General features: G+C 47.8%; 1 protein-coding gene and 1 long non-coding RNA gene across 2 annotated transcripts in view; both read right to left on the bottom strand.

Annotated features, from left to right (window-relative positions):
- Positions 1 to 228: 228 nt before the first annotated feature.
- LOC144146355 (uncharacterized) overlaps positions 229 to 24493 on the bottom strand; it is a 49048-nt gene continuing 24783 nt past the window's right edge. Inside the window, exons 9-14 of the mRNA XM_077678311.1 lie at positions 17185 to 17356; positions 15503 to 15642; positions 12862 to 13003; positions 8081 to 8242; positions 1859 to 1990; positions 229 to 866 (exon numbers count right to left, since the gene is read on the bottom strand). Of these exons, the coding sequence (XP_077534437.1) occupies positions 642 to 866; positions 1859 to 1990; positions 8081 to 8242; positions 12862 to 13003; positions 15503 to 15642; positions 17185 to 17356 (973 nt within the window). The 3' untranslated portion in view covers positions 229 to 641. The remainder of the gene's footprint in view (positions 867 to 1858; positions 1991 to 8080; positions 8243 to 12861; positions 13004 to 15502; positions 15643 to 17184; positions 17357 to 24493) is intronic.
- LOC144144481 (uncharacterized) lies at positions 20515 to 22559 on the bottom strand. Its single transcript, XR_013317264.1, has 4 exons — positions 22456 to 22559; positions 21076 to 21217; positions 20728 to 20887; positions 20515 to 20640 (listed from the first exon to the last, which is right to left on the bottom strand). It is a non-coding gene; the product is annotated as an uncharacterized LOC144144481 (long non-coding RNA).

The following is a 24493-nucleotide window of genomic DNA, read 5'->3' as shown; positions in this document are numbered from 1 at the left end:
ACACCGTCATTCAAGAAAGAAAGAAGAAAGGCCGGCCGCTGCTCCTGCTATTGACTGCAATGAATAAGCTTATAGTCATTTAATGGTCCCGAATTACAGAAGTGAAGGGATGAAAAACATCAATGTCCACTTGCGTCAAATATTATGAGACTCAGCTTTAGACTAACGCGCATGCAGTGGTAGGCTTGGACTCTAGAATGACCCTGGAACAGCAGCAAAGTGCGGCTGATATCATATAGTTGGAGGATGCAATCTTCGTTCTTTTCCTCCCAAATGGAGATATAGGCCACACGCCCTATATGTCCATTGTCCATACATGTGCAATATATGCTCTAAAGGACATCTGGCAGCTGCAAACCATACGCACAATAAAAGCTTTTGAACTAGCACAAATGTCCTATTGCACGTCGGGTAATTGCTACTATGTTCAAAAGATTGAAAGGTGAGATGCTAGCGGCGTCAGACTGCCACTTAGTCGATCCAGACACATACACAATTACCATGGCTGCGTTATTGTAACCATTCATTTAAATATATGCATTTTATTAGTCCTCAGTGCATATAAAATACCCAGAATAAACCGCACCACCACGGTTTTCGCTGAGACAACCGGCGCCTTCGATACACCACATATGTGGTCATCATGTGCAGGGCTCGGTTTCGTTGTGCGCAGCGGCTGCCAGAGTGCGAAAATAGTTAGCGCTCCGGTCGAAACGAATGTGCCCGGCGGGTTCCCTGGGTTCCACGGCGGCAGCGTTCGCCGAGTCGTTTTCCAAGACGCACTCCCCGTCCCAGTCTTCGCAATCAATGTCGAACATAGCCAAGCCGATGTCCAAGTCTTTATGTTCATTCATAATGAGGCATATCTGTGAAGAGTAAACAAAAGAAGAATACCATATATGGTTAGACATTGTAAAGATGCGTTTAGGTGGTCGCTTGCGTCACCATATGACTGTCAAAATCGTACAAAGGTCAGGAATAATTCAGCGCATCGCCACTGGTACAGTTTATGCGCCCACAGAAAAGTACAGTGCGCTAAAACGAAACCGTCTTGTGGGCTGAGTACTAGTGTGGACTGGTTCTTTGGCTGCTGCTTTTTGCGGAGTCCTCGGCACGGTAGAGTTGGACCGTCTTCACAGTTAGGGCAGAGCGAAATGCCTTGTAGTTTAGTGATGATAACTGCGAAGCGCAAAGAGTCTTCTAGCTTCGGGGCCGTGTAGAGCCACGCAAGCACCCGGTGGATGTGAGCGCGGCCGCCGTGGCTGTAGCGTTTGGCCCGGGTTGCTAAGCCCAAATGCCGCTGTGCAAGGTTTCTCTCTTGTTAGGCACAAAAACTGCAGCCGCGCCCACATTTTAACGGTGATATTCCACATCTTCCTGGCATCGAGTGTCGTCCAGTGAAGTAGGCTTCGGGGCTGTAGGGCTGATTTTACCACTAATAGGGCCGAAAAGGTACGGAGCGAAGCGCAGAGCAGTGGCGGCACGTCACCACGTCCGTTCGTCTAAAGTACAGCTTTTCGTATACTTCCAGCTTTCTGTGCCCCCGGCGTAAATTTGCTACGGAAGAACTACTCCAGCCCTCTTACATCTCAGCCGACCTCTGCAATACTAAACACTTGTTCGAATGATTTGCGGGAGTAGATGTAATGACCTCGCGCGTTGTCTCCTGTGCAAGGGGTGGAGGGAAGGAATGGGCCCATCTCCAGTCTGGCGCAATTTCCGCGCTCTGTAAGCACCGACTCACGTCGGCGGTCGGTGCTTACAAACTTACACACAGATCGTCGGACAGATGAAACAACTTACGCGCCTCCCAAGACCAATTCGTCTGCTCAGCTAGCGTTTTACCTAATCGACTCACCTTTCTTCTTATAGACATGAACGATTCAAACGTAGCCAGGAGGAGTTTAGCTCCCGGAGGCCTTGAGACCATGGTGAGCTGCTCTGCGTCCAGCACGGGATGAGCGTAGACGTGCGACGGGTCCTTGCAAAACTGAAACGAGTTAGGCATGCCCAGCTGTTAGGTGCAAAGAACCACGTGCTGTACGAACGCCTTCACTGTTCAACAGCGGCCTTGCAAATCGGAACTTGTTGACCGTATAAGCGTTATCAGTCATTGGTGTTTGCACTGTTTGTATCGGCTCTGCCATATGAAATCCTAAAGCTGAGCTTCCGAGGTGTGTGACGTCACACTATGTGACTGCCGTAAGACTGCAGTGCAAGAGAGTGATGCGTATGTCAGCGTGAAATAAGGTAATCTGTCAGCGTGAAATAAGGTAATCTAATGTTTTTCCAGTTTTTGTTGATATAGGATGGGCAAGTTAAGGGAAAAATAGGCCAAAATGTGTCATGGTTATAGATGTCCACCAGCGTGACTTCTCATCTGTGGCTTGGAGGAAATAAAAATGCCCAGCTGTCCTCTTTTCGCCTGCCTAAAGCCTGTTACGTATGCACCCGCCGACGGGCTTTCTTTCAGAACTCCTCGGCTGTGTGGCGAAGCCACTACGTGCGCCTTCCAAACAAGCCCCACCGTGTCGGTGACTCATGTTTTCACGTCTCGACAAAGCCTGGGTCAGACGCTTCGTTTTCGGCGCGCTTCAAACTCCGGCGGTTGACAGCGACACGTCGAGACACGCCCAAGGACACAGAGGCCCCGCTATCGCAGCGGAGTCCTCCTCTCTTTCCTCTCTCGGACTCAACGTGCGCCGATGCTACCGGCTGCTCACAAACTCTGGAAAGAGCGTTGTGTGTGTCTGTGACTTTCGTGGCGTGTGCACATTCTAGAGGGAACGCTGTTTTGACCGTTGCCGCTTTTGGGTATAAACAGAGCCGCCCAAGCGCTGTAGATCCATTCCTGTTTGAGCAGTGAATCCATGCTGTCACTCTGCTCGAGTCTTGTACTGTTACCTCGCCCGTCGGGGCATTGTTCTTTGGCTTCGGCTCACCTCTCGCTATGAAGTAAACAGTTACGTTAGCCTACGGCTTCTGGACTTCTTCATGGCTGCAACAGCGGCTGGCCGCTCGCTTTACACCACGCTACCACACGTATGTCGGAGGCGACGGAGATCGGCTCGGGTCGGCCCACCCGGTCGCAACAAACCGCTTATCTGTCCTGAAGCGGAATATGATGATGATGATTATGCTCTGTGCTGCGTTTCAATTGATTTGTGTGTGTGGCAATAGCTAGAAAATGCCTCCAAGACTTAACGTAGCGCGTCATCATAGCTGGGTGGCTGCGAATGACACAAGATGCGGGATACTGTTTTACTGCGAAGCAGTGTGTGTCTAACCCCCCTCCTCCTCCTCGTTTTCATTTCGGTGTGCCGCTTTACTCGGCGCGGCACCGGGGCTCCTCCCCGTCACTTCCGACCCCTCTGTCATACCGTTATTCCCCCCGCCACAACCGATGTTTCTTCCACAAGTTGTGCAATCGGTTGGCAATGGCGGTAGCGCCGTTATCAGATCATTGCGAAGAGTCAAGAAACGCGCGAATGGGCGCAAAAACGACCGAAAGCCGCCGCTGCCGTTGTCGCCTCAATTTCCCCCGCGCCGAGTAGGTGCGAATACCTCCCGGTTAAAGTGCAACTTGCAGCTTGAAAGGCTTTCCGAGGGGCATTTTCTCCGGTGTATGTCACGCCTGGGTATTCCCCCATCCCCGATCGCCGGTTTGTGCATGCACGGGTCGGGGTTGGAGGGAGGGGGGGGGGGGGGGCTGTACACACAGCTGGGCATCGTGCAGCTACCAATGACATGCCCGTTGTGTTGGTGGGAGATTTAAACATCCAAGACTGTTGGCTCAAGGGTCGAACACATCAGCGGAAAAGCGGAAAAGCACGCGTTCCCGCACGGGTCTCCCCACCAAGAACGGGTATGGTTGCCAGATGACCAGCCGCATCGGACACTACCGCGCCCATCCAACCTGCTAGATATTTTGGCGCGCCGCGTCGGAAACCGGATTGCTCGGATGCGCACGTTTCTCCCGTTTCAATGCGCCCTGTGAGCTGTCCTCCATAACCGAGCGGTTTGAGTCTGGGTTAGTGTGTTGCACAGAATGCCTACGACAGGGGAAGGAATTTGTCCCTTGTTTGTCCACATCATATTTGTCCACTGGAATGAAGCTCGAGGCCTTCTAGGTTTAACCAGCCATGGGACGGACGCATGTCGTTCGCTTGGAGAAAGAAGAACAGAAATTGAAGAAGCGTCGGCCCGAACAGAAGCGCGAATAGGCGCGAAAACAACGGAAAGCCGCCGCCGCCGCTGTTGTCTGCTCAAGTTCCAGCTTTTCGAGTAGCTGCGAATTTCTTCCGGATGAACGGCAACTTGACCGCTTGGTACACTGAAATGCGCAAACATTACTCATTCCGATCAAAGGGCTTTCAGAGCGATCTTTCCGGCGGTTTCTTTCACTTCTAAGCACTGCACATAACCGGTTGCTTGCGATGAACAGTCCGTTGCGCTGGTGGGAGGCTTAAACGTGCACGTCAGATGGCCCGATGCCACCTTTCCGGTGTCCTGAGTGGTCGAGTGAATTGGGTTGGTGTGTTACACAAACAGCAAGATGCCCACGACGCCGGAGGGAGAGAGAGAGAGAGAGAGAGAAACTTTATTTGAGCCCCATGGGGCTAGTCTGGGTGGCGGGTGACCGGCGGTGGTAACCGGCCGGTGACCATTGCAGCTCGCTGGACGACCTTAGCCTGGGCCTCACGGTCCGAGCTGCACAACGTCTTCGCCCAGTGCTCTCCGTCTGTGAAAGGGGGGAATGGGTTTTGGGGGCACTGCCACATGCAGTAGTCTTGGGTATCGAGGGACCCGCAGTAGGGGCACAAAGGGGTGGGGTACAAAGAAGGGTATATTAGGTGAAGTCGATATCGGCAGGGGAGTACGTGTGTCTGGGTGAGTCGCCATAGGCGTTCCTCTTCGTTGGAGGAGGTCGGAGCGGCTGGGGGTAGTTGGCGGCAGGAGAGGCGGTAAAGAGGCATGTTTGCCTGTCAGACAAAGCTAGAGTCCCTGCAAGTTTGATTCAGCTAATTTGCTAGGAAGTATGCTAAATTGCAAATTACAGACAAACGTGTTTTGTCTTATGCGGTCCTTGAACTGCACCCAGCTTCGAAGGTCACCCTTGCTCACAGAGTGAAAGGGCACTAATTTGTTTTCCAGAAAAGTTAGAATTTTATATTTCCACGTGAGCGCCTGGACCTAAAAAAATAATGACTGATTTTGAGTTTTTTATAGTACAACGTAACAATAAAGCGAAACAACGCGAACTCGTGTCGTGTATGTGTAGGGGAAATTTGGCGATTGCGGTTTGTAACAAGCGCGATCAACTAACAACTTGATTTCTTTTAATAGAATCTTCCACCAGCATCTCGCTTGTTAAATGAATCCTAGTCAGTACAACCGATTTTAGTGATAAATTCTCGTTCCATTTAACACTGTTACACTGCGAGTGACAAACACAGACCGTTCTTGTGCAACGATTGCTTGCTGTCGACGTTCTTGACAATTGTAAAGAGAGAAGCGCAGGTGGCAGGACCACGGGGGTCATGAGACTAGCTCGCTCTTCAGGCTAGAGCAGTTCTTGACACCACAGCTATCGGTCGAATGGGTCTCGCTCCCTCCGTTGCTTCCGTAGCAAACTCCGCTTACATTGCTTGTTCTGGACACAACTTCTGCGTCCCATGTGCCTGTTTCCGACATCTTCCACGCTGGACCCTTCGTCATCTGTCAGCCATTATCTCTATTGATTGATTGATTGATTGCAGGATGTAACACGCCGACGCAACGCAGGCGATGAGGCGCGCCGTAGTGGGGGGCTCCGGAATAATGTTGACCCCCTGGGGATCTTTAACGTGCGCCGAAATCTCGTACACACGGGCGTTTTTGCTTTTCACCTCCATCAGAAAAGCGGCCGCCGCGGCCGCGAATCGAACCCGCGACCTCGTGCTCAGCAGCGCAACGCCTTAGCCACTGAGCCACCGCGGCGGGTCCATTATCCTCATAACGCCATCCTAGAATCACTGTTTAGCATCAACACAGCTAGCATACTGCGATTTCTCGCATATAACACCCGCCGAAATATAATTTGTACGAAGGTGAATGTGAAAGCATATTTGAATCGTCTGTTAATCTGCCGTTGAAATTTATGTTAACCTTTGCAGTTGTACCTGTGACCTCTTGACTAGGGATGGGCGAATATTTTATCTGTGGTTCGAAGCGAATTCAAAACGAATAGGGACTTAGTCGAATAATTTAAAACCGAATAGTTCGAATAGTGCGCATCACAAATTACAAAGAAAAATAAGCAAATTGTGACCTGACTAAGAATTAGACCTCACGCAGGCACAACATTTTGTGAATCTATTACGAGTGGAGTATTTATTGAGAAATTACATGTACGGCTTTCCTTAAATATATTCACAAGTTTTCGTCGAGAAATACTAGTTGCTCCACAAGCTGCGGGAGAAGCAGCTCCCACCGGCTGCTGACGTTTCCTGCTGTCGAGAACGTCCTGTCACTCTTCAACTGTGTGACAATAATTAAAACGTACTTTTGTGCAACATTGGCCAGCCCGGGGTAAAGCCGGCTGCCATAGCTCCTCCACCACTCTAGGAGGTTTTCGTACCATGGGAGCACAGGGGCGCCCAAGTAGTCTGTCACTTGCCTTTTCCAGCTCACCCAGTGAGCTGCCGTATTCGCTAGATTCTAAAATCTAGTGAATGCGGTAGCTCACCGCGTATTTCCATTTACATTTACATTTACATTTTTTCAGTATACTAAACAATTGTAAATACAAAAGTGATGGGTCCACTTAAAAGATTTATACTCAAGCGATTTATACCAAAAAAGAAAAGTGACACGCAGTTGGTTCCAGAGTTTTTAGTGCTACATAGAAACTCCGTTAAAAAAGAGTATTGCAGCCACTAGTATCCGCGGCCGCGTAGCCAACCAAGGCGAAAGTTAGAGGCCGCCGTTTTGAGCAGTGTTCCGCTAATTCCGAGTCGAATCGGCAGTAAAAGTGCACCTGCTTGGTGCCGCTATGTTGGCAGCGGTGTAGGTTCAGTGCCGCCTATTAACGGAAAGCGTGATGGCGGCCGGGAGCACGTCGAACCTCTATAGGCAACAACTTCGCACTGGCCATTAGAAATGTACACGATGCCAGGGTCTTGCGAAAAACCTGGGATGAAATGTCGGAAGGCTTGACCGAAAATCTTGTCCGGTGGCTGCCTATTCTGGAGCGCCGAACAATTCGAAAATAACGAATACTTGCATTCGTATCGAAGCGAATAACAATAGAAAGCAATTTGATCGAATATTTGGCAACACCGAATATTCGCCCATCCCTACGAGTCTTGACGAGTCCCCTGGACAGCGGCCTCCGAACCTTGTTCCGCCCACTCGCCATCTCCAGAATCATCCTCTTCACTCCCGTAGCCACCGTCACCTCTCAGGGCGACTCGCATTGCGCGCACGGAACCGGCCTACCTCCTTCGGAGAAACTGTTTCCCTTTCCCGGTCTGCGCTACATCGCTCTTCCTCAAAGCTCTTCTCAGACCCTCCTCCCTTTTCCGCTTCCTGGTGCACGAACCAGATCTCAGGCTTCCCAGCCTGTGGCCTAATTCCTAACGCATGAAACGTGGCTCACACTTTCAGGTTTGCGAAGCTTCAACTTTTTTTTTTTTTTTTGGGGGGGGGGGGGGTGACCTAGGTACCTCACGACGATTTTTTGTCCCTTACGCGTTCCATAAAACACATAGAGCTAGGTCTTTCGCCTTAATAAACTGAAACGAAGGAGACGACGAAGGATCAATCGGCGAAACAGTCGGATAATGAAGTGCCACGGCGTGTGGCTGACCGGCACTGCAAGTCAATGCCGTCCTTTAGGAACGCACAAAGTAATAGAACACTTTCTCGATCAAAGTAGAATAGCCTAGGCAGTTCGTAGACCTGATTGAAAGCTTCACTCCTGGGAAAGATTGATGCGCGAAATTTACGTCAGCAACAACAAATGTAAACGTCCCTACGATGCATGATCAAATAGCGACAAAAAACATGATGAAAGCCTGTTGCACATCCATGTACGTACCACGGATGTGGCGCTGGGGGGCTGCCGGTGGTCCATGCACGGTGCGTAGAGGTGTCCTTGAGAAGGGGCCATGTAGAGGCGGGTGCACAATGTTACGGACACGGCCAACGAAGGGAATCGGTTCCATTCTGTCAGGACGCTGATCTCGGCCATCGTCTTCCTCTGGGGCGGGAAAGGGGCCGGAAAAAGAAATATTCAGGCCCGACTTCTACAACAAAAAAAACCCGCACACAAGCACACGCGCAATGTGGTTCACAATAGAGAGTTAACGCTGCATACAGTTCACAATGTAGACAGAACTGAAAAGTCTATCAGACCGTTACACCAATTTGTAAAGACCGTCTTTGAGGGCGTACTGGGTGATTGCTTCTAGTGTGGTGGGATTGTCACGGACCCGACTAATTTGCTCCTTTTCAGGGGAAGAAGCGGGGCATAGAGTTAAAAGGTGGTGTCGATTACGGGCGAATAATGGACAAAGCCAAATTAGGTGGTAAAGGTTTGCTGTGCCTTCAGGACTACAGGGGGATGTTGGCGCAATTTGAATCTTGCTGGAGCTATCCTTTTATGAATCATGTGGGAGGTGCACGCTGCGTTCGCATACACTGCAGTGGCGAAAACTTCCCCCGGACGCGAGAAACGCTTGATGGGGGCAAGGATGCTGACCGGAGTTTCCGCCTGTAAGAGCTTGCTGCTTTCCTTTTTGAGACAGCGAAGCTGGAGTGTCCAGTCTGCTTGGAGGGGGGGAGACGGGCGTGGCGGGCACTGTACGAGGTGATTGTACCCTCTCCCTGGCAAAGTCGTGTGCTATACGGTTGCTTTGAGGGCGTGTAGTATGCCCAGGAGTCCAAACTATGCGAACTTTGAAGCCTTTAATTTGCAGGTATCTTATCATGGTAAGGATATTGGTTGCCGTGTTGTTCGCTGAAAACGGGCGATTCAGCTCCTCTGGGACAGCAAGATAGCAATCCATTGTAATGCGAAATTGCTTCGTGGGGAGATCGGCGGAATGGTCATAACTCTGCCGCGCGGCTTCCAGAATTCCTCAAAGTTCCACATCTTCTACGAGGCCATGTGTGTAAACATGTGCCTGGATCCATTCAATTCCGGCAGGTCCGTAGATGTCCAGGCAGTGGCCGCCATCGCTCCATTCAGAGTTGCGTGGATATGGATGTCAACTTCGTCGCCTGCCTTGCCATTTGCGAGAGTGCGAACATATTGTTTGCCTACGTTTTATTTATCCTGACGGATCGGCCACCGACGTATAATTTTGATGGAAGGGCGTTCCCACAGAGGGAATGCTGTCGGCAAATCGGTGCTCTCAGAGTTACTATTTACGTGGCCCATTTTTGGAGTCTTCTTGTTTGTAGCGAATATTCCAGGGGATATTGGAAACGTAGTTTGGTCTCTTCGATGAGGTTAGTGAAAGGCAGAAGGGGAACTGCTTCGTGGAGAGTATCTACCCGGGTGAAGGTGGGGCGGCTTCTGATCGCACGAAGAAGGTGCCGATTCATTTGGTTGAGAGCATTTACATCTGACTGTCGTAATTCATAAAACGGGAAGCCGTAGGTGAAGCACCCATGCACCACAGCAGGGGGAGAGCATGGTCCAGGAAGTAATTTTAGGGACCTTAGGTGCAGGCTGCTTGGTGCGCCCCGCCATATTTATTTGATATCCAGTATATAGCCAGCATAGTAGGTATAGCCAGTGCATAGCCAGTGAGGCTATACACTGTTTTGGGCGAGTACAGCTGCTGAAGGGAACGCCCAGCAGTCGAATGGTGCCGTTGTGGGATTCGAGTATAGCGTATCCCCCACTTGAATGGAGATAATTTGTTCCTTACTTGTGCCACGTTTACGATCGACGCTAAGGAGTTCCTTCTCGGTTGGGGATAGCTGTAGCCGGAATCGGGACAGCGTATTTTCTACGCTCAGGACTGCGGCCTGCAACTCTGTTTGCATAGTTTCTTCAGAGTCGTAATCCTGGGCTTCTGTCCGTACCCCAATGTCGTCTGCATAAAGCGCGAATCGGGCAGTACTGTCCTGCTCAAGAGTTCGGGCCACGCGGTTCATTGGCACATATACGAGGAGAGGAGCCAAAATGGACCCCTGTTGGACTCCTCTATAGAGGTAGAACGTTATGGGGTGGTGTCCTTGAGGGCTAAGACGGATCAGCCGATGCTAAAGAAACTGCATGCATAGGCCTGGACCTTTTGGTTATGGAAGGCGAGGAATGGCACTGACTAACATAAATGTGTTAATTTTGTGATTAGGACCCCAAGACTGCAACGGTGTTAATTGTGTGAGCTGAGACCTTCCCCTTTTCCCCTCATCCTTGCTCCTCCCAGGGCCTGATGGCTTCTCATTTAGTAAAGTGCCTCACTCGCTCAGCACACACGCATACTCGCAGAGCCCCGAAATGGGAATGTGAATTGAACGGGAGTACGACGTTTGCAAAAATACGTATTGCGCTTTGTGGAATGAAAGCATTTCCACCGTTATACAACCCCTACTACCAGAATCAAGCTACCGGCTGAAGTTCATTTATTATGATTTTTTATTATCTTCATATTCTTTAATTTTTCAGTCAAGTTCGACTGAGGGCATCTGCCTTTGAGGAAGCGACGATTTATCAACAGAAAGAATGCTTGCGCCGTAATTTCGCGAACAAACATTTTCCTTTACATGTGTTGCTTTGCCGGTGGCGCTGCAACATGGTGCGTGGTTTTATACTTTTTTATGATCAATCAACTAGGTCACAAATCTACCCAATCTGAGGACAGAAAGAGAATAAATCTTTTTGGAGCAAACGCTTGTGTTGGGGTTCCTGGTTGGTGAGGAGCCTGCTCGTCGAGGTATCTTCCCTAGCCGTCCCGGTCCTCACCACCAAAATCGGAGCTGGTCAGCTGACTGCTCGTATATTGGGTGGGGGGATAAGGGGATAGGGACGGGCTGTGTTGGCACTGCCATACCATTTGGTAGAAGTGCAGGGCAGAGGCAGCGGGCAGAGCATGGAGGAGGGAAGTGGTGTGTACACCTCAACTCTAACCTATTCTGCGCAGGGATATAAGCGCCGGGTTATTTAAACAAAACAAATTGGCGCAAGTAGCACTAGTGGTGCAAGGCTAGAGAAACAGCGGAGCCGGGGGTCGACTTAGCTTCTTCAGGATTCGCTAACGTCTGCTAGGTTGTTAGGTTTTGCGATGTTCTTGCTAGGCTAGGCAAAGTTTTGAGGGGTGAGGACAAGTTTAGCCCGATTTTACAAGGCCGTTGCGGTCGGTACCCCACACTGAATCGCGGATCCTAGGAGGACGAATCTAGGTCGACCCCCCCACCCCCTTCTCTGTTTCTCCAGCCTTGCACCATTAGTGCAAACTGTGTCAACGTTTTGCGTTTTAGTAGCCCAAGAAAGACTAGCACCTTTAAAATGCTATAGTAAGGGGTGCGCATACGCATATGTTCCTTGTGCTCACACTCGAACAGGCGCGAAAGCCGGCTCCACGGCTATAATACTGTATCTCGGTTGATGCCCCCTTTATCAGAGACGCGGTTTTTGCTTTGTATTTGTTTGCCGATTCCACCGGACCAAGCTCAAGCATAAACAGCTCCGTGGCTAAGACGGTGGGGCCGTCCCTAACTATTTATGCAGACGACTATCCCACTCGATGGCATCGTTATGCGTGTCATTTTTACTTGCGACAGCCGTGTTGGTGATTCCTCGGAGAAGAATAGGGTTACAAATGGCTTAACAACTGCGCCACAGTTACCTACCCTTCACTCTGCCATAGCTGACAACCCTTTGTCAGGTAGGCTCCTCCTAACCTGTGAAGAACTTCATGTTGTCGGTGAGCGGGGGAAATCCTCTCTACACCGGGCACTCTGGCGATGGCAGCACTTCGATTGATTGAAATGTTACCGGATTTGCTGTTGACACAATAGCCGACTGAATACAGAACAATGCCACAAACGGGGGCTTAGGTACTAACTGTAACGATAATTTAGTTGTACAAACCACTGCGGAGTCTCATCGCAACCGTGGGAAGCAAATAAGTAAGCGCATATTAAGAAAGTACTCCTCATTACCACAAAGGTATTCCAGAGCTGTCTCATTGTAAATAAAACGCATGTATAGGAAGCTCAACCCAAAACCATCATAAATTGAATAAGAAATGCATAATAAGGTAGAACAATAGAACTCGCATTAGCCCTTACATTAAAAGTGTGTTAACCAGTACACTTTTTATTTTCTACAAAATATGAGGTAGCTCAATTGTACGAAACCATTTTCAAGCCTCAGAATTTGCACAGAAGTGGTTTTTTCTCCAATTAGGGAGAACGTATGGTAAACATTTCATGGTTAGCTCGTGCTTTGAAGCAAACTTCCATTACAACACGCTAAGAGAGACGCTGAAGAATCGATTATAAGGAAAACTTTGGTACAACCAGTGGTGACTCCAAAGCCATAAGGACCAAAAGAAGTAGCAGCTCTGATACCTTGATTATAATCAGTGAACAAACGTTCCCATTGTGAACGTGCCAACACTTTTATGAAGGCACTCTAACAGCGTTGCAGGTGAATGAAAAAGCTACATCGAACAATGCCGATCCTTTCAAAGTGTAATTTTCCTCGCTGTGCTCATCATTGCTTTCCCTCGACAGAATCTAATACTCTGCCGAAAAAACGCAGACCACACACATGTACCATTTGCGCATGTTCTGAACAGGCTTGCGGATCGCGACTCACGGACCCCGTCCGAAAGAACGGGGAGAACAGTAACAACTCACCATGCCCACCAGTGGAAACCCAGAACGACGTTGCGTGACCTCGAAGGGTGCTGGTCCCGTAATCAAGCACTTGGGGAAGCCAGCGGTGAACTCGTCGTCCGATATGTGCGTCAGCGGGATCAGGCCGTCCACCATGAATGTCCTGCAGCAAAATATGGCCGTGTGTCCATCTTCTCACATCGCGGCAACTAACTTTGAAATCTTCTGCCGCATCTGCCACGTAAATGCCTGTCTTCTCGCTCCCTCCCCACTCTCATGCTCTCCCCCTTCCTTTAGTTCCTCGCTCAATAAGCACGGATAAGGTTTGCTAAAGTCAGTTTATATTGCGCGCGTTTCATTGCTCGCGCTATTTATAGGAACGTTTTGTTCCTGTTAAACTTAGAACACCGCCATGAGGTCCAGGCTCGAATGAGCTTTTTTTGCATTACAAAGTAAAAATGTTCTGTTCAATGCGCAGTTAATGAATCACATACTTCGTTTTTCATTACAAGAACCCTGATAATAGTAGTCGCCCAAATTGTTTTCCCGCCAAAATGCCTAAGGTTTTGCTTTTGCTCAACAGTGTTCAGTATGAATTGTGTTTCCAGATTTAGTGGTTTGGAAAAAGTTTTGGCTACATAAACTTCTCGTTCTAGAATTTCTTTATCTTGTTCCCCGATGGCCGAAACGACGGACATGATGGACCGACGGACCGGATAGGACGGATGGACGGAAGGGCCAAAATTTCCTCGTTTAAGTAGCCCAAGACTATTGTTTTTAACAAACAGCCTCTTGGAATACAAAGAGGGCGCGGCTGAGCTTGCACGCTCAGTGCGGTCTCTACGGGCATACATGCGGTAATGTGACAGTGGTTCGAGCAGGGAAACGTGAAAAATGGCTTGAGGAATAGATTTTAATGACACCGCAAGTTCTATACAAAAATTAAGAAAAATTCTTACGGATTATACAAAGTCCATCAATTTGCAAAAGAGGGTTCTAGCCGGGATGCTCGCGTAACTGCCCGTTTGATGCTTACTTTAAACCGTTGATGCTTACTTTAAAAATTTCTAAATTTGCAACAAAATCTCAGGAGTTAACAATGGCCCTAAGCACAATATGTCATGGACAAATTATTGAAGCAATCTAATTACCTTTATAATAAACGACAAGCTACCACGTATTCAAGGGAAGGTGTTGTTTGCAAGCCAAGAAAGAAATCAGCCCTTTATTAACAGTGAAGCTGTTTAGGAAATCGTAATTTTTCGTATCCGCAGTTAAAAAAAAAAAACAAGACATTGCTGAGCGCGTGCTCGTGAGTGCGCGGACGTGACCGCGTTCCTCGCGGTGACCGCTTGGCACTTCACAGAGAAAATAAAAGACCGATGGTATGGTTGTGCGTGCCTCGCGACGACCGCCCAGCGTCCCCGGCGCACATTTGCGAACCAAGCATACCCAGTTAGGGAGACTGGCCAAAAGTGGTAAAAAAAAAAAAACTCCAGTGTTCGCCGTAATTCTGGCAACACTTCCTCCGAACAAGAAAGACTCCAGTGTTCACCGTAATCCGGGAAACACGGCAACACTTGCTCGGAACGAGAAAGACACGTCATGGCGTACGCCCCTCCAAGGTGATGTCTCATTATTATCACTTCCAGAAAATGAAGCTAACACTTATTGAAACAATAATGGAGTGAACGTCGTTGCGGCAGCGACGGAAGAGCAAATCGTCTGCAATGGTGGACTATACGTGATGTTAACGCGGCAAAACCTTAGGATCTGTTTCGAACACAAAGGAGCCATGGTCGAGTAGTATAGTGCCTGAAGCAAAGCTTAGGCCTTTTGACACTTACTGCTAGTTTTGCGCGATGCAGTGATTTAGTTGCAGCGATTAACGGATTCAAAAGAATCACACTAATAGCCTTCGAAGTGCTTCCAGGACGAAGTAAACAGTGAAAGCTTTCATAAGACGAATTTCTCGGGAATCCAATCTGCCAAGGTGGCATGCGCCATAAGGAGATGTAGAAAGAATTTCAGGACATTACACAGTATTATCGACTCGACAGACAATAATTCCCTCAACCTCACTCCAAGTTGTCCCAATCAGAAGAAACGACTCTTCGTCGCATCCAAGTGAATACCTTCGTTCATCCGATTCGCTTACACCACATGTTTCCCACTCAATTTCCCGCACAATGCGCTTTTTGCTCTAAGCCTGGCACACTTGTCCACATTTTATTAGAGTGCGCGCATAACCCCGACCTCCCGCCCTTTCCTTCCCCCCTCCCCCTCCATGACCTGTGGGAGAACCTGATCCCCAGCGACCACCTGGACGTCCAGCAACTACTGGCATCTAGGGCGTCGGTCACCCGGTCATCACTTGGATTCCCGGACTGAGGAACCGCTCGTACTTTACAAGGCTCATTAAAGTTTCATACTACTACTGCTAGAAAGAATAATCGATTCACCGCACGGACCATAACGGTATATGAGGATAATTGGGAGTACGATAAATAACGCCCATGTTAATGAGTAATGACATCCATCTGACGTCATCGGCGCCGCCATTTTAAACAGCGAAGCTACTCTTCACCGAGACTGTAATGGTACGGGGAGTGGTAACGCGGGCGCAGCGATCCCCCTCGCGAACTCCCGTTTAGCCACTCACTTGAGCCGCTTGCCGATTTCCCACAGCAGAGCCATCATGTTCCGCGGCCACATACGGAATCCCAAGACGACGAAGCCGCGCTGGGGTGTCGGAGACGATGTTCGCATTCTCTGAAGTTTTCGCTGCGACCTCCTAAATGCCTGCGTAGTCACAGCAGTCACCCTTATAACTGAGTAACATAAAGTTACAGATCAACGTTTTAACTTGGTTTATGGTGGGCGCACGAAAAAAAGAATTTACTAGAATATTAAAAGCCATTACAACATGGACATACCTTAATTCTTCGAATACAAGGAATGTATTCGTTTTTCCTGCAATCACACCAGGGTGGAAAAATATTTGTGGTACAACATTCGAACTGGCCGTTTTTTTGTATTTTTACGGAGAGAGGTTTTTCCCCCTTTATCTCGCCCCCCCTCCCCCCACCCCCCCTTCCGTGACAGTGATTCTGACTAGGAAGTGCGCGACAGCGGCTTGGCTGCTTAGATAAAAACCAAGACTGGAATCTCCTCCAACTGACTGAGAGCATTCTGTCTTCATTTTTACCCAACAGGCCAAACCACTAGCGCTCACCGGCTGGGGCCACATGGACGAAAGCGCACGAGTACGTCCCTCCGTCATGTCGAGGTAGCGTTGTTGGCGAGTGGCTTGCAGGCGAGTTGCCTTCCTTCCCACTACGAGTAGCCGAAGCCAAATCCAACTTGTTTAATGCGTGGCGAGTAGAGAAAGGTGACGGTACAGAAGCCAGCACACTGGCGTGCTTAAAGTCCCCTGAGGCGGCCGAATACGCACTGGTGCTCCTGAGAAAGAGCCTATTGTCTGCAAAGTTACGGTCAAGACGAGCGCCTTCGAAGCAGAGTCAAACACGCACAAGCAAAAACACTCCCGTAGAATTGGAGACGCCATGAGTGAAATGCCGATAACAGCCGCCAGCGCACGCCCGTGCATGCGTTGGAGGGTTGTGGCCGTTCGCATTTGCGATGTCGCATGAGCGCCGCAGACTACCGACGTGCACTGTTCAGCCCTAGATGTGCTGTTCGCCTCGAATTACTGCGGCTCTGCGGAAAAAGTACCATTCCACGTCGTCGCAATGTGGGGTATTGAAGTCTGCGCGCAAAAGTCAACGCACACACCACAGTCAATTCCTAGCACTAGCTAGAACGATGTTTCTGGTCCGAAATTCAGTGCAAACAACCTCTCCCTGGGTTGCACTGTGAGGGTAACATTTTGTTGCAGCATACCGTTTCCAGCGTACACACACCCTTTGCCTGCATGGCTCTGCGAAAATCTCAAGTGCCGAGGCTTTTTCCGGTGAAAAGTACTTAGTGTACCCGTGCAGGCCCAAAATACTGTGCAGTTATAATAAGTATTCCTTTTTTACAATAAATGACTAATTCATTGTTCCTACACCCAAACCACCATAAAGTGGGAGCCGGTAACCTGGGAAGTTGGCATTTCTACATTTAACACGTAGTTTGTTAGCCAAAAAATCTATCCCACCAAAAATGCCCATAAATGTTCGCGAGGGTCAGTACCAGAGGCATATAGCTAAATTCACAAGTTTTTGTGTCAGAATTTGGTGAAAAGCCGTGCGTCACTTGATGCAAGCAAGGCTTGAGGTGCAATTCTCGTTCATATTAGACCTCTTTAACACACATGCCAAGTGCTTCCACGCAACCTACCTTGAGCACATCGAAGACCTGCGACACCGAGGACGTCATGTCTTCGTCAAGACCAGGCCTGACCTCCAGGTCGAGGACGCCGTAGTGGAAGAGCCTCTTCGTAGTCCAGTACTCTCGCATCTTGCGCTGGCCTTCACGTGAGCGGAGGTCTTGAAGCACGTGCAGGCATCTTCTGCGAAACGGCGAAGGAATGATACAAGCTCACGAACCCTTATAATGGTGACCCGGAATGATAACTTTCACTGCTACACTGTGTAATGGCTCACTGACTATGGGCTTGTTTTACTCCGGGCAGTTTTATTTGCGGAGGCGGAAAACGCAAGCATCGGCGTTTCGCAATTTTGGCGTAAGGTTTAGCGACTCCAGTTTCCCAAGTGCCCCAAATAATCCGGTCACGGAGTGCCTCATAGCACACTCTTAATCTGGATCCACATAAGATCCACTTAGTAACTGGAACTTTTTTGCAAAAAAGTTCCACTTATATATTTGGAACCGTGTTCCACATATCCTGAAAATGTAAGTGGAACAGTGCACCACCTATTTTTGCAGCTAATTATCTGGATCGGCGTTCCAAATAAAAATATACGGATCACTGTTCCAAATAAACTGGTAGTGTAAGTTACTGGAACACTGATCCACGTAAAATGATTATGGATTTATCCGGTGCGCCGTTCCAGGTACCTTCAGACCAGCTGTTTATATAAAACGGTGTTCCGATAGACGTTGAGAAGCTGTCTATGGGACTCCACTTTTCCAACATGTCTGCTTTCCTGTTGGTATAAACTGAGGTCATTTGCCAGGCTGGCGGATGCACTGGTATCAGAAGGAAACCGCAAGCACCATTCTAACGCAGCCTTGACATATGGCCCACAGTGATACCAACAACTGGAAAACAGAAACCGCCGCAGCAGTGTGGTCCCTGACAGTTCCCAACAGTTGCCTATCGGAGCACAGTTCTATATAAAAGTTGGTCTGAGATACCTGGAGCGGCACACAGAGACTTTGGCTTCATCCGCCGAATCCTGTTCTGGGTTTTGGCTGCATGTAAAAGAAACAAGACTCGCATTAAAATACACACCAAACCAACTATTAGCACTGATACAATGCTTTTAAAAACACTAAGGAAATTTTATTCGCTCGTAGTATTGCGTACATTTGAGATACGGAGACATATCTGTTTCCACTTGGGCAGAAAATGACCAGCGTACAGGATCAAATACCAAAACGATATCAAGCGGCCAAAACGATCTAAGTGGCATTTTCCTATTTTTGTTAATATTTACCATTCTTTTTTGCTAAAAACACGTGGGTAATAAAGATGGCTTTAAGCGCAACCGCGTCACAAACAGACTTGTACATCTATCCTCGCAGTAACTCAAAAAGCATTACACAACAGTGAGCATAAAATATGCTGTTTTATGACATGAAATCAGGTACCGCAAATGCGGAAGTACCCACAGCGCTTGCCATACCATGTTTACGCATCCCGGTTCCAAAAAATGCAGTTTGCTATTAAATTGTAGGGAAAAGCCAAAAATACAAGCCATACACGGTTGGATTATCACAAGACCTGCAAGAATGTAGGAAAAGAACACCGGAGCCAATACTAACAATTTAACATTTGCACAGAAAAAATTACCCGAAGCATGTGGCACTATTGCACAACTAAAACATACACCATATATCAATATCAAGCTAACTGTAATATCAAGCTAACTGTAGCCAAAACCGACTATATACGCGCCCTGAAAAAGCCTTTCACTGAAGCCGCGTTCTTTCCCCGACAATTTGTAGCTATTTAAAATAACTTATCCAAAAAAAAGCTTATAGCACCCAGTGTGAATCTTACAAAATTTTACAAACCAGATAGCTCGGAGCATGTTACGCAAATCTGCTTGATAAAATTTATCAAGCAGCCTAACTCTAAAGACGTTATTAGTTCCCTCAAGAACAATTCAGACATCCCAAATAACCAAGCCAGGTAGCGTCGAAACATACAGGTGACCAATTTTACCAAGCGAACTTGGAAGCATTTTTCCAGCCGAAACATTTATCTGAGGTAAAATTCAGTTGCGTGCTATACAAACCCTACTATCATGACGACAGTATGCTTGTGACCAAAGCACTGCCTTTAACAAGCGAGAAATGCAACTTTGTCCAAAGTAAACAACTTTTTCAAGCCAAATATGTATATTTCGCATTCTTCTAGGGCTTAGGTGTCAGCTAAGATACAGTACAAAAATTGATTAATAAAACCCCAAACCGTCTGTGTAAATAATTACTCTCACGTTTGCATCCATCAACAGCAGCACAGTCATGGAAAAAAATTTCGAGCTGCACTTGAATAATAAAAACGTTACAGTGCAGTGCCATTAGCTACATTAACAGAGTAACAGAGCAGCGGCAAAGGCAGCCTGCGCTTTGTGCCAATAATGAAAAATTGCAAAGGAAAGCACGACTTCACTTTTGCAGTTGACATGAAGCTTGCATCTACCAATCATTTGAACCACGACATATCTTTCCGAATAGGCTTAAACGTCTAACAATAATTTAAAACCCCAAGTAGAGTGACCACATCAAGTCTTTCAACAGAGCTTTAAACTTAAATGACACCAGGCTACTGTTAAATGGCCAAGAACTCTCTGCAAAAGTCCCAAGAACTCTCCAAAGTCGCATAAGTTTCAGGAGATTAAGATGAAATATACGGCGAGGAGGATGACCACATCTTGATGCGACAATGCAGGCGGAAAATCCATGACGTGTTTCTTGCAGACAATATTTACGCTGCCATTCTCTCCTCTCAAAATAACTGGACCTTGAGAATAACTGGACCACGTCATGTACCTTTAAGGAAGGAACAAGAAAATTTTGTTAGACGATGGCTTTAAATGAGTGGGTTGCTTAGGATACCCCTTTTATAGCACAGTAATTGATTGAAATATCAGCGATTTCTTGGTTTATTTTCTGGGGATGCTGCTAACAATGTACAAAAAATATTAGCACAGACTGTCAATGGCCGTTCTCTAATTCTGGAAAGCAACCGCACTGGGCGTGGCCGTGGTGCCGTATTATCACAGCAGCAACTCTCAATGTGAAAGCAAAATGTTTGCAAAACTTGAATGCAAAATAATAGTTTTTTTGTCCACATGTTGCAGCATCCGAAACAGGCTGAATGTGAAGGTATTTCCCAATATTGGAGTTCACGATTTGTTTTTAACAGTAAGATTTTGCTACAAAGAAAACTACCACAAATTCAGTCCCGCAAAAATAAAATGCCAGCTTCAGTAAACACTACCATAAATTGAGTCTCACAAAAATAAAATGCCAACTTACCCAACTAAAATTAAGATGCAGGCGTTCCTGGCAGGGCCTCCTCGGAGTGATTTTCCAGGAAAGTTTTGCCAACGTGTTCCCAAAAGCTCTTACTGTTGTTTTCACCTACAGGTCAAGTTGTCACTGAAATGGTGTTCCGAAGCCATTACGTATAATGCAACTACCTAAAAAGGGACCATCAAAGTTCCAGAACTGGGAGTGCGTACTTACTTGTAGAATGCAATGATTTCATCCCGTACAACGGCTTTCACGTGTTTCCTTTTTGTGAACACACGACTTCAAGAACGGTGAACACACGCCTTCAAGAACCAGAAAAATGGCAGTATGCAATCCTTGTTCCATTGTTTTAAGTCCCAGTCCGCCCTATTTCCTAGAAATAAAAACAGTATAAAAATATCGAAGCATAAATTTACGCTTCCCTCTAAGAAGGGAGTACTACAAGATCTCGTACAAGGCCTGAGTAGTTGTGCTAAAATGTATTTTGCATCACGAGCCCTGGTAACGTTTTCAGGCGAAACAATTTTAAATATAAAAATATTTGAACATTTTTAGGCTCACCTGTCATTGCTCCATGCGGAGTGGTGAACGTCTGTATAATACGCAACACTCAAGAGGCACTCTTTCGTGGCTTTATGACTTCCACAATGCATTCACAATCTGTCACACTTGTCACGACGACGCCTCGGCGTGCCGAAGATGTCTTCAGCCACAGTGAATGCCACAGCCATGATTTCACAGGTATATGTAAGGAATGGAAATAATTCGTTTTAATTTCTGTTTTTCAGACAAAGAAAAACAATTGTCGCAAACTACCAGTGTAGAGACAAATTTCTCCACAGTCAGCCATAGTCTGCATCTGGACAGGTTACACAGATCGAATACAGAATGTAGCAATCTGCTTTCGCAGTATATTTTTTAAGTTCAAGGAAGCACAGAAATGGGTTAATGTTGGGTGCACATAGTGATGCAAGAACTTATCACCGGAGCGTTGTCGGAAATTATTGCGACTCTCGGGTTGCCACCGACATTGACGGCATAAAAATGCAAGAGTGGCTTATTTCTAACGCGGTTCCTGAAGTAGCAACCACTAATTATGGATATTGGATAATTATCCTGAAGTCTCAAGTTACCACTGACATTAACAGCATAGAAACGGCAGCACACTTTCTATATACCCGCTGCGTGTTTCCACATATTTCTTCCCCTCTACAAAAGAAACGTTTGTTACTGCGCTACTGCTAAGACAACCACTGTCCCTTCCATTTCTCTACACTTCAGGCAATGTAAAATAGATCATCTCAATTGGTCAAAGGAATTGGAAGAAACATGGAACTGCATAACACACTGCACAGATAAACGTAAGCTGACGCTTTGAAAGCACATCAACACAACTCAAAATAGCGTCTACCTTGCGCGCAACGGGCAAGGTCGAAGACTCCCGGTCTGGTAAGCACAGTAAATGGCATTCTACTCATCAGACTAACACAACGCCGCAATTACCACGCAAGTTTTAAAAATACCAATAAATCTAAGGACGGACGCTTCGACAAACTTGCTTGGAAGTTGTACACGTGTGCACGCGCGATTATCGCGAGCGACTAACCCGAGAAGATTCGCTACCGCAGACATACACAGCTACCGTCAATATACAACTAAGCAAAGCCACACAGTAAGGGAACATCCACTCATGAAACGCGCAAACCAGGAACTTCTGACGTACGCAGTCAGAAATTTCCAGCCGACTCTGACCCACGAACACGGGAGTTTTGGTAAATTACGGCTGCAAACGTTTCTCCAACACAAAATGTTACACGCCGCGACCACAAGCATGAACGACACACGAACAACGGGCATAGACGCGGTATGTTTATCAGACGCAGTTAACAAGGATGTCACTGAACAACAACCGTTACCAGCACATAAATAAGCAGCACTGACCTTTTTTGCGCCTCCTGGCAAAACTCCACATCGTCGAGCAGGAAATACAGCCCAGGGATATGAAAAAATTCGCAGTTGCACGCCGCAATCAACCCAATTTAAACACAGAACAGGGAGGATTTTAGAGAAGCAAAGGTCTAGCTTTGCCTGTAGTGCCAGAAAAAGCGTAGTGGCGGCGTCGTGAACTACCCAGTACGCCCGCTTGATGGCGCTGTAAACACGGCTTTGTAAACATGGCGGATGCTTTTTGCACAGGCCGCTTGAGCTCCTTAATAACATGGCTGCCCTCGCACGGCGGCCGCCGGCTCGCTGCTCCACGGCCGGACTCGACTCTCCTCCTCCCGCGCGCGAAAGGGGCGTCGAGTCCGGCCGTGGCTGCTCCTGCTGGCTCCTGGCTGGCACGCTGGTCGCGTGTTTACTTGCGCCGCGCTAGTGAAGTGATGTTACGCCAGGTGACCAGATGGCCTCGACTGGCACAGACCACAGTGAGCAGCAAGTGAGAACAAATCGTTTATTGACATCCGCAAGTTTACAGAGGCCAGGACATCATTTCATTTCGATCGCTGCAATTGTACGTCGCTTTCGTGACAACATTTTTTTTTTTTGCCATAACAACTCGTTCACTTGCGCTAAGATTTCGAACGAAGGGCACAAATGAAGTATTGACGGTGACAACGGTTTTCTTTGCACCGTCTTTCTAGCGGAGTGCATAACACTCACCTTCTGTTGGAAGAATCGAATATTCTGGCCTCGACAGCTGCCTTCCGATGCGGAATTTCCCACATTTGTCATTCCACAAGCACTCAATTCCCGTGTTTTGCCAGTCCTCTCAACAACTGATGGACGCAAAAGCACATAACAGCAATAACAGTCACGAAACCGGTGCTCCGCGCACATTGAAACGGTCGGCCGTTGCAGCGGTTTCAATTTGAATTGGCGCCGCTTTGTGGTTGCGAATTCAGAAACGAGGTGGTGCACCAGTCGGCTGTTCGTAAAAAGTTGCGTACATTTTTGCTCAACGGATGTTTGATGCGGAACTTGTTAATAGTATTTTTAAATAACACATTGTAAGCGAACTGTGTGGGCTCTTTGAGTCACGGAATGAATGTTTTGTATTCTATACCAAAAGTAACATTTTGCCTGCGCCGTCTGGTGGGCTTGATGGTCGAAAACAGCGCTTTAGGTTGGTCACGTGGGGCGTCGATTTTTACGCCGCCTATAGGGAAGACAGGGAACGTCCAAGCTTGAGAGGCCTGATTTAAACTGCTAACGGTGCTAACGGCGCTAACGGTTCTCGCCAGCGTGACCGAGAATTTCTTTAGTAAATATCAGGCGCATCGCGCGAGCAATTGAGAAACCCGCTTGGGAGTGCCACTGGTGGCGCTGCATGCGGAAGACCGTAAAATTAGCGGAGGGAATCCTGGAAGATGGGAGCGCTGCTGTCGTTTAAAGTGTTGACGCAGTCCCGATTTTCATCCGTCGTCATCGTACCCGTTGCAGCCCCACTGTACCGTGAATCAACGCAAAAACAGCTCTGCCGTGCTGCTGCTGACGCATGCGCATTGAATGCGCTAATGGAGTGGCGGTCTTTTCCTCATGGCTTCGGCGTACTTTCGTTCTCGCGGAGGATTTGGCGATGCGCCCGCATAAGAACTCATACAAACTCGGCACACGTGATGGCTTTTATTGGATTCGGAAAACGGGCGTATGCGTCTAAGCGGACGTTTACGCCCGCTGAGGCCGAAACAAAGCTTAGATAATAGCCGCGTTAGCGCGTTAGTACTGGCTAAAGTTGTTTCTCGCGGAGGGTCGTGAGTGCGTGCGATATCCGAGCTTAACTTTGGATGACAATTTCTCCGTTACTGTTTACAATGAATGCAAAAGGGCGTGGCTTCATTTACTGCTTTTCTTGACAACAAGCCTTTCCGTAGTCAATAAAATATACTGCGACGCTCTTAGATACCCACGTTATATAAAGCTACTTACAGCTAATTAGTAAGTAATAATACATCGGCCCGTTTCCCAGCCCTTTTCCCTC

The sequence above is a fragment of the Haemaphysalis longicornis genome, unplaced genomic scaffold (assembly GCF_048455015.1).
Source record: "Haemaphysalis longicornis isolate Haplotype H1 unplaced genomic scaffold, Haemaphysalis longicornis Haplotype H1 scaffold_7, whole genome shotgun sequence".
Lineage (NCBI taxonomy): Eukaryota > Metazoa > Arthropoda > Arachnida > Ixodida > Ixodidae > Haemaphysalis > Haemaphysalis longicornis.
Note: the sequence above shows the minus strand (reverse complement) of the source record. Positions and strands in the feature narration are given on the sequence as shown.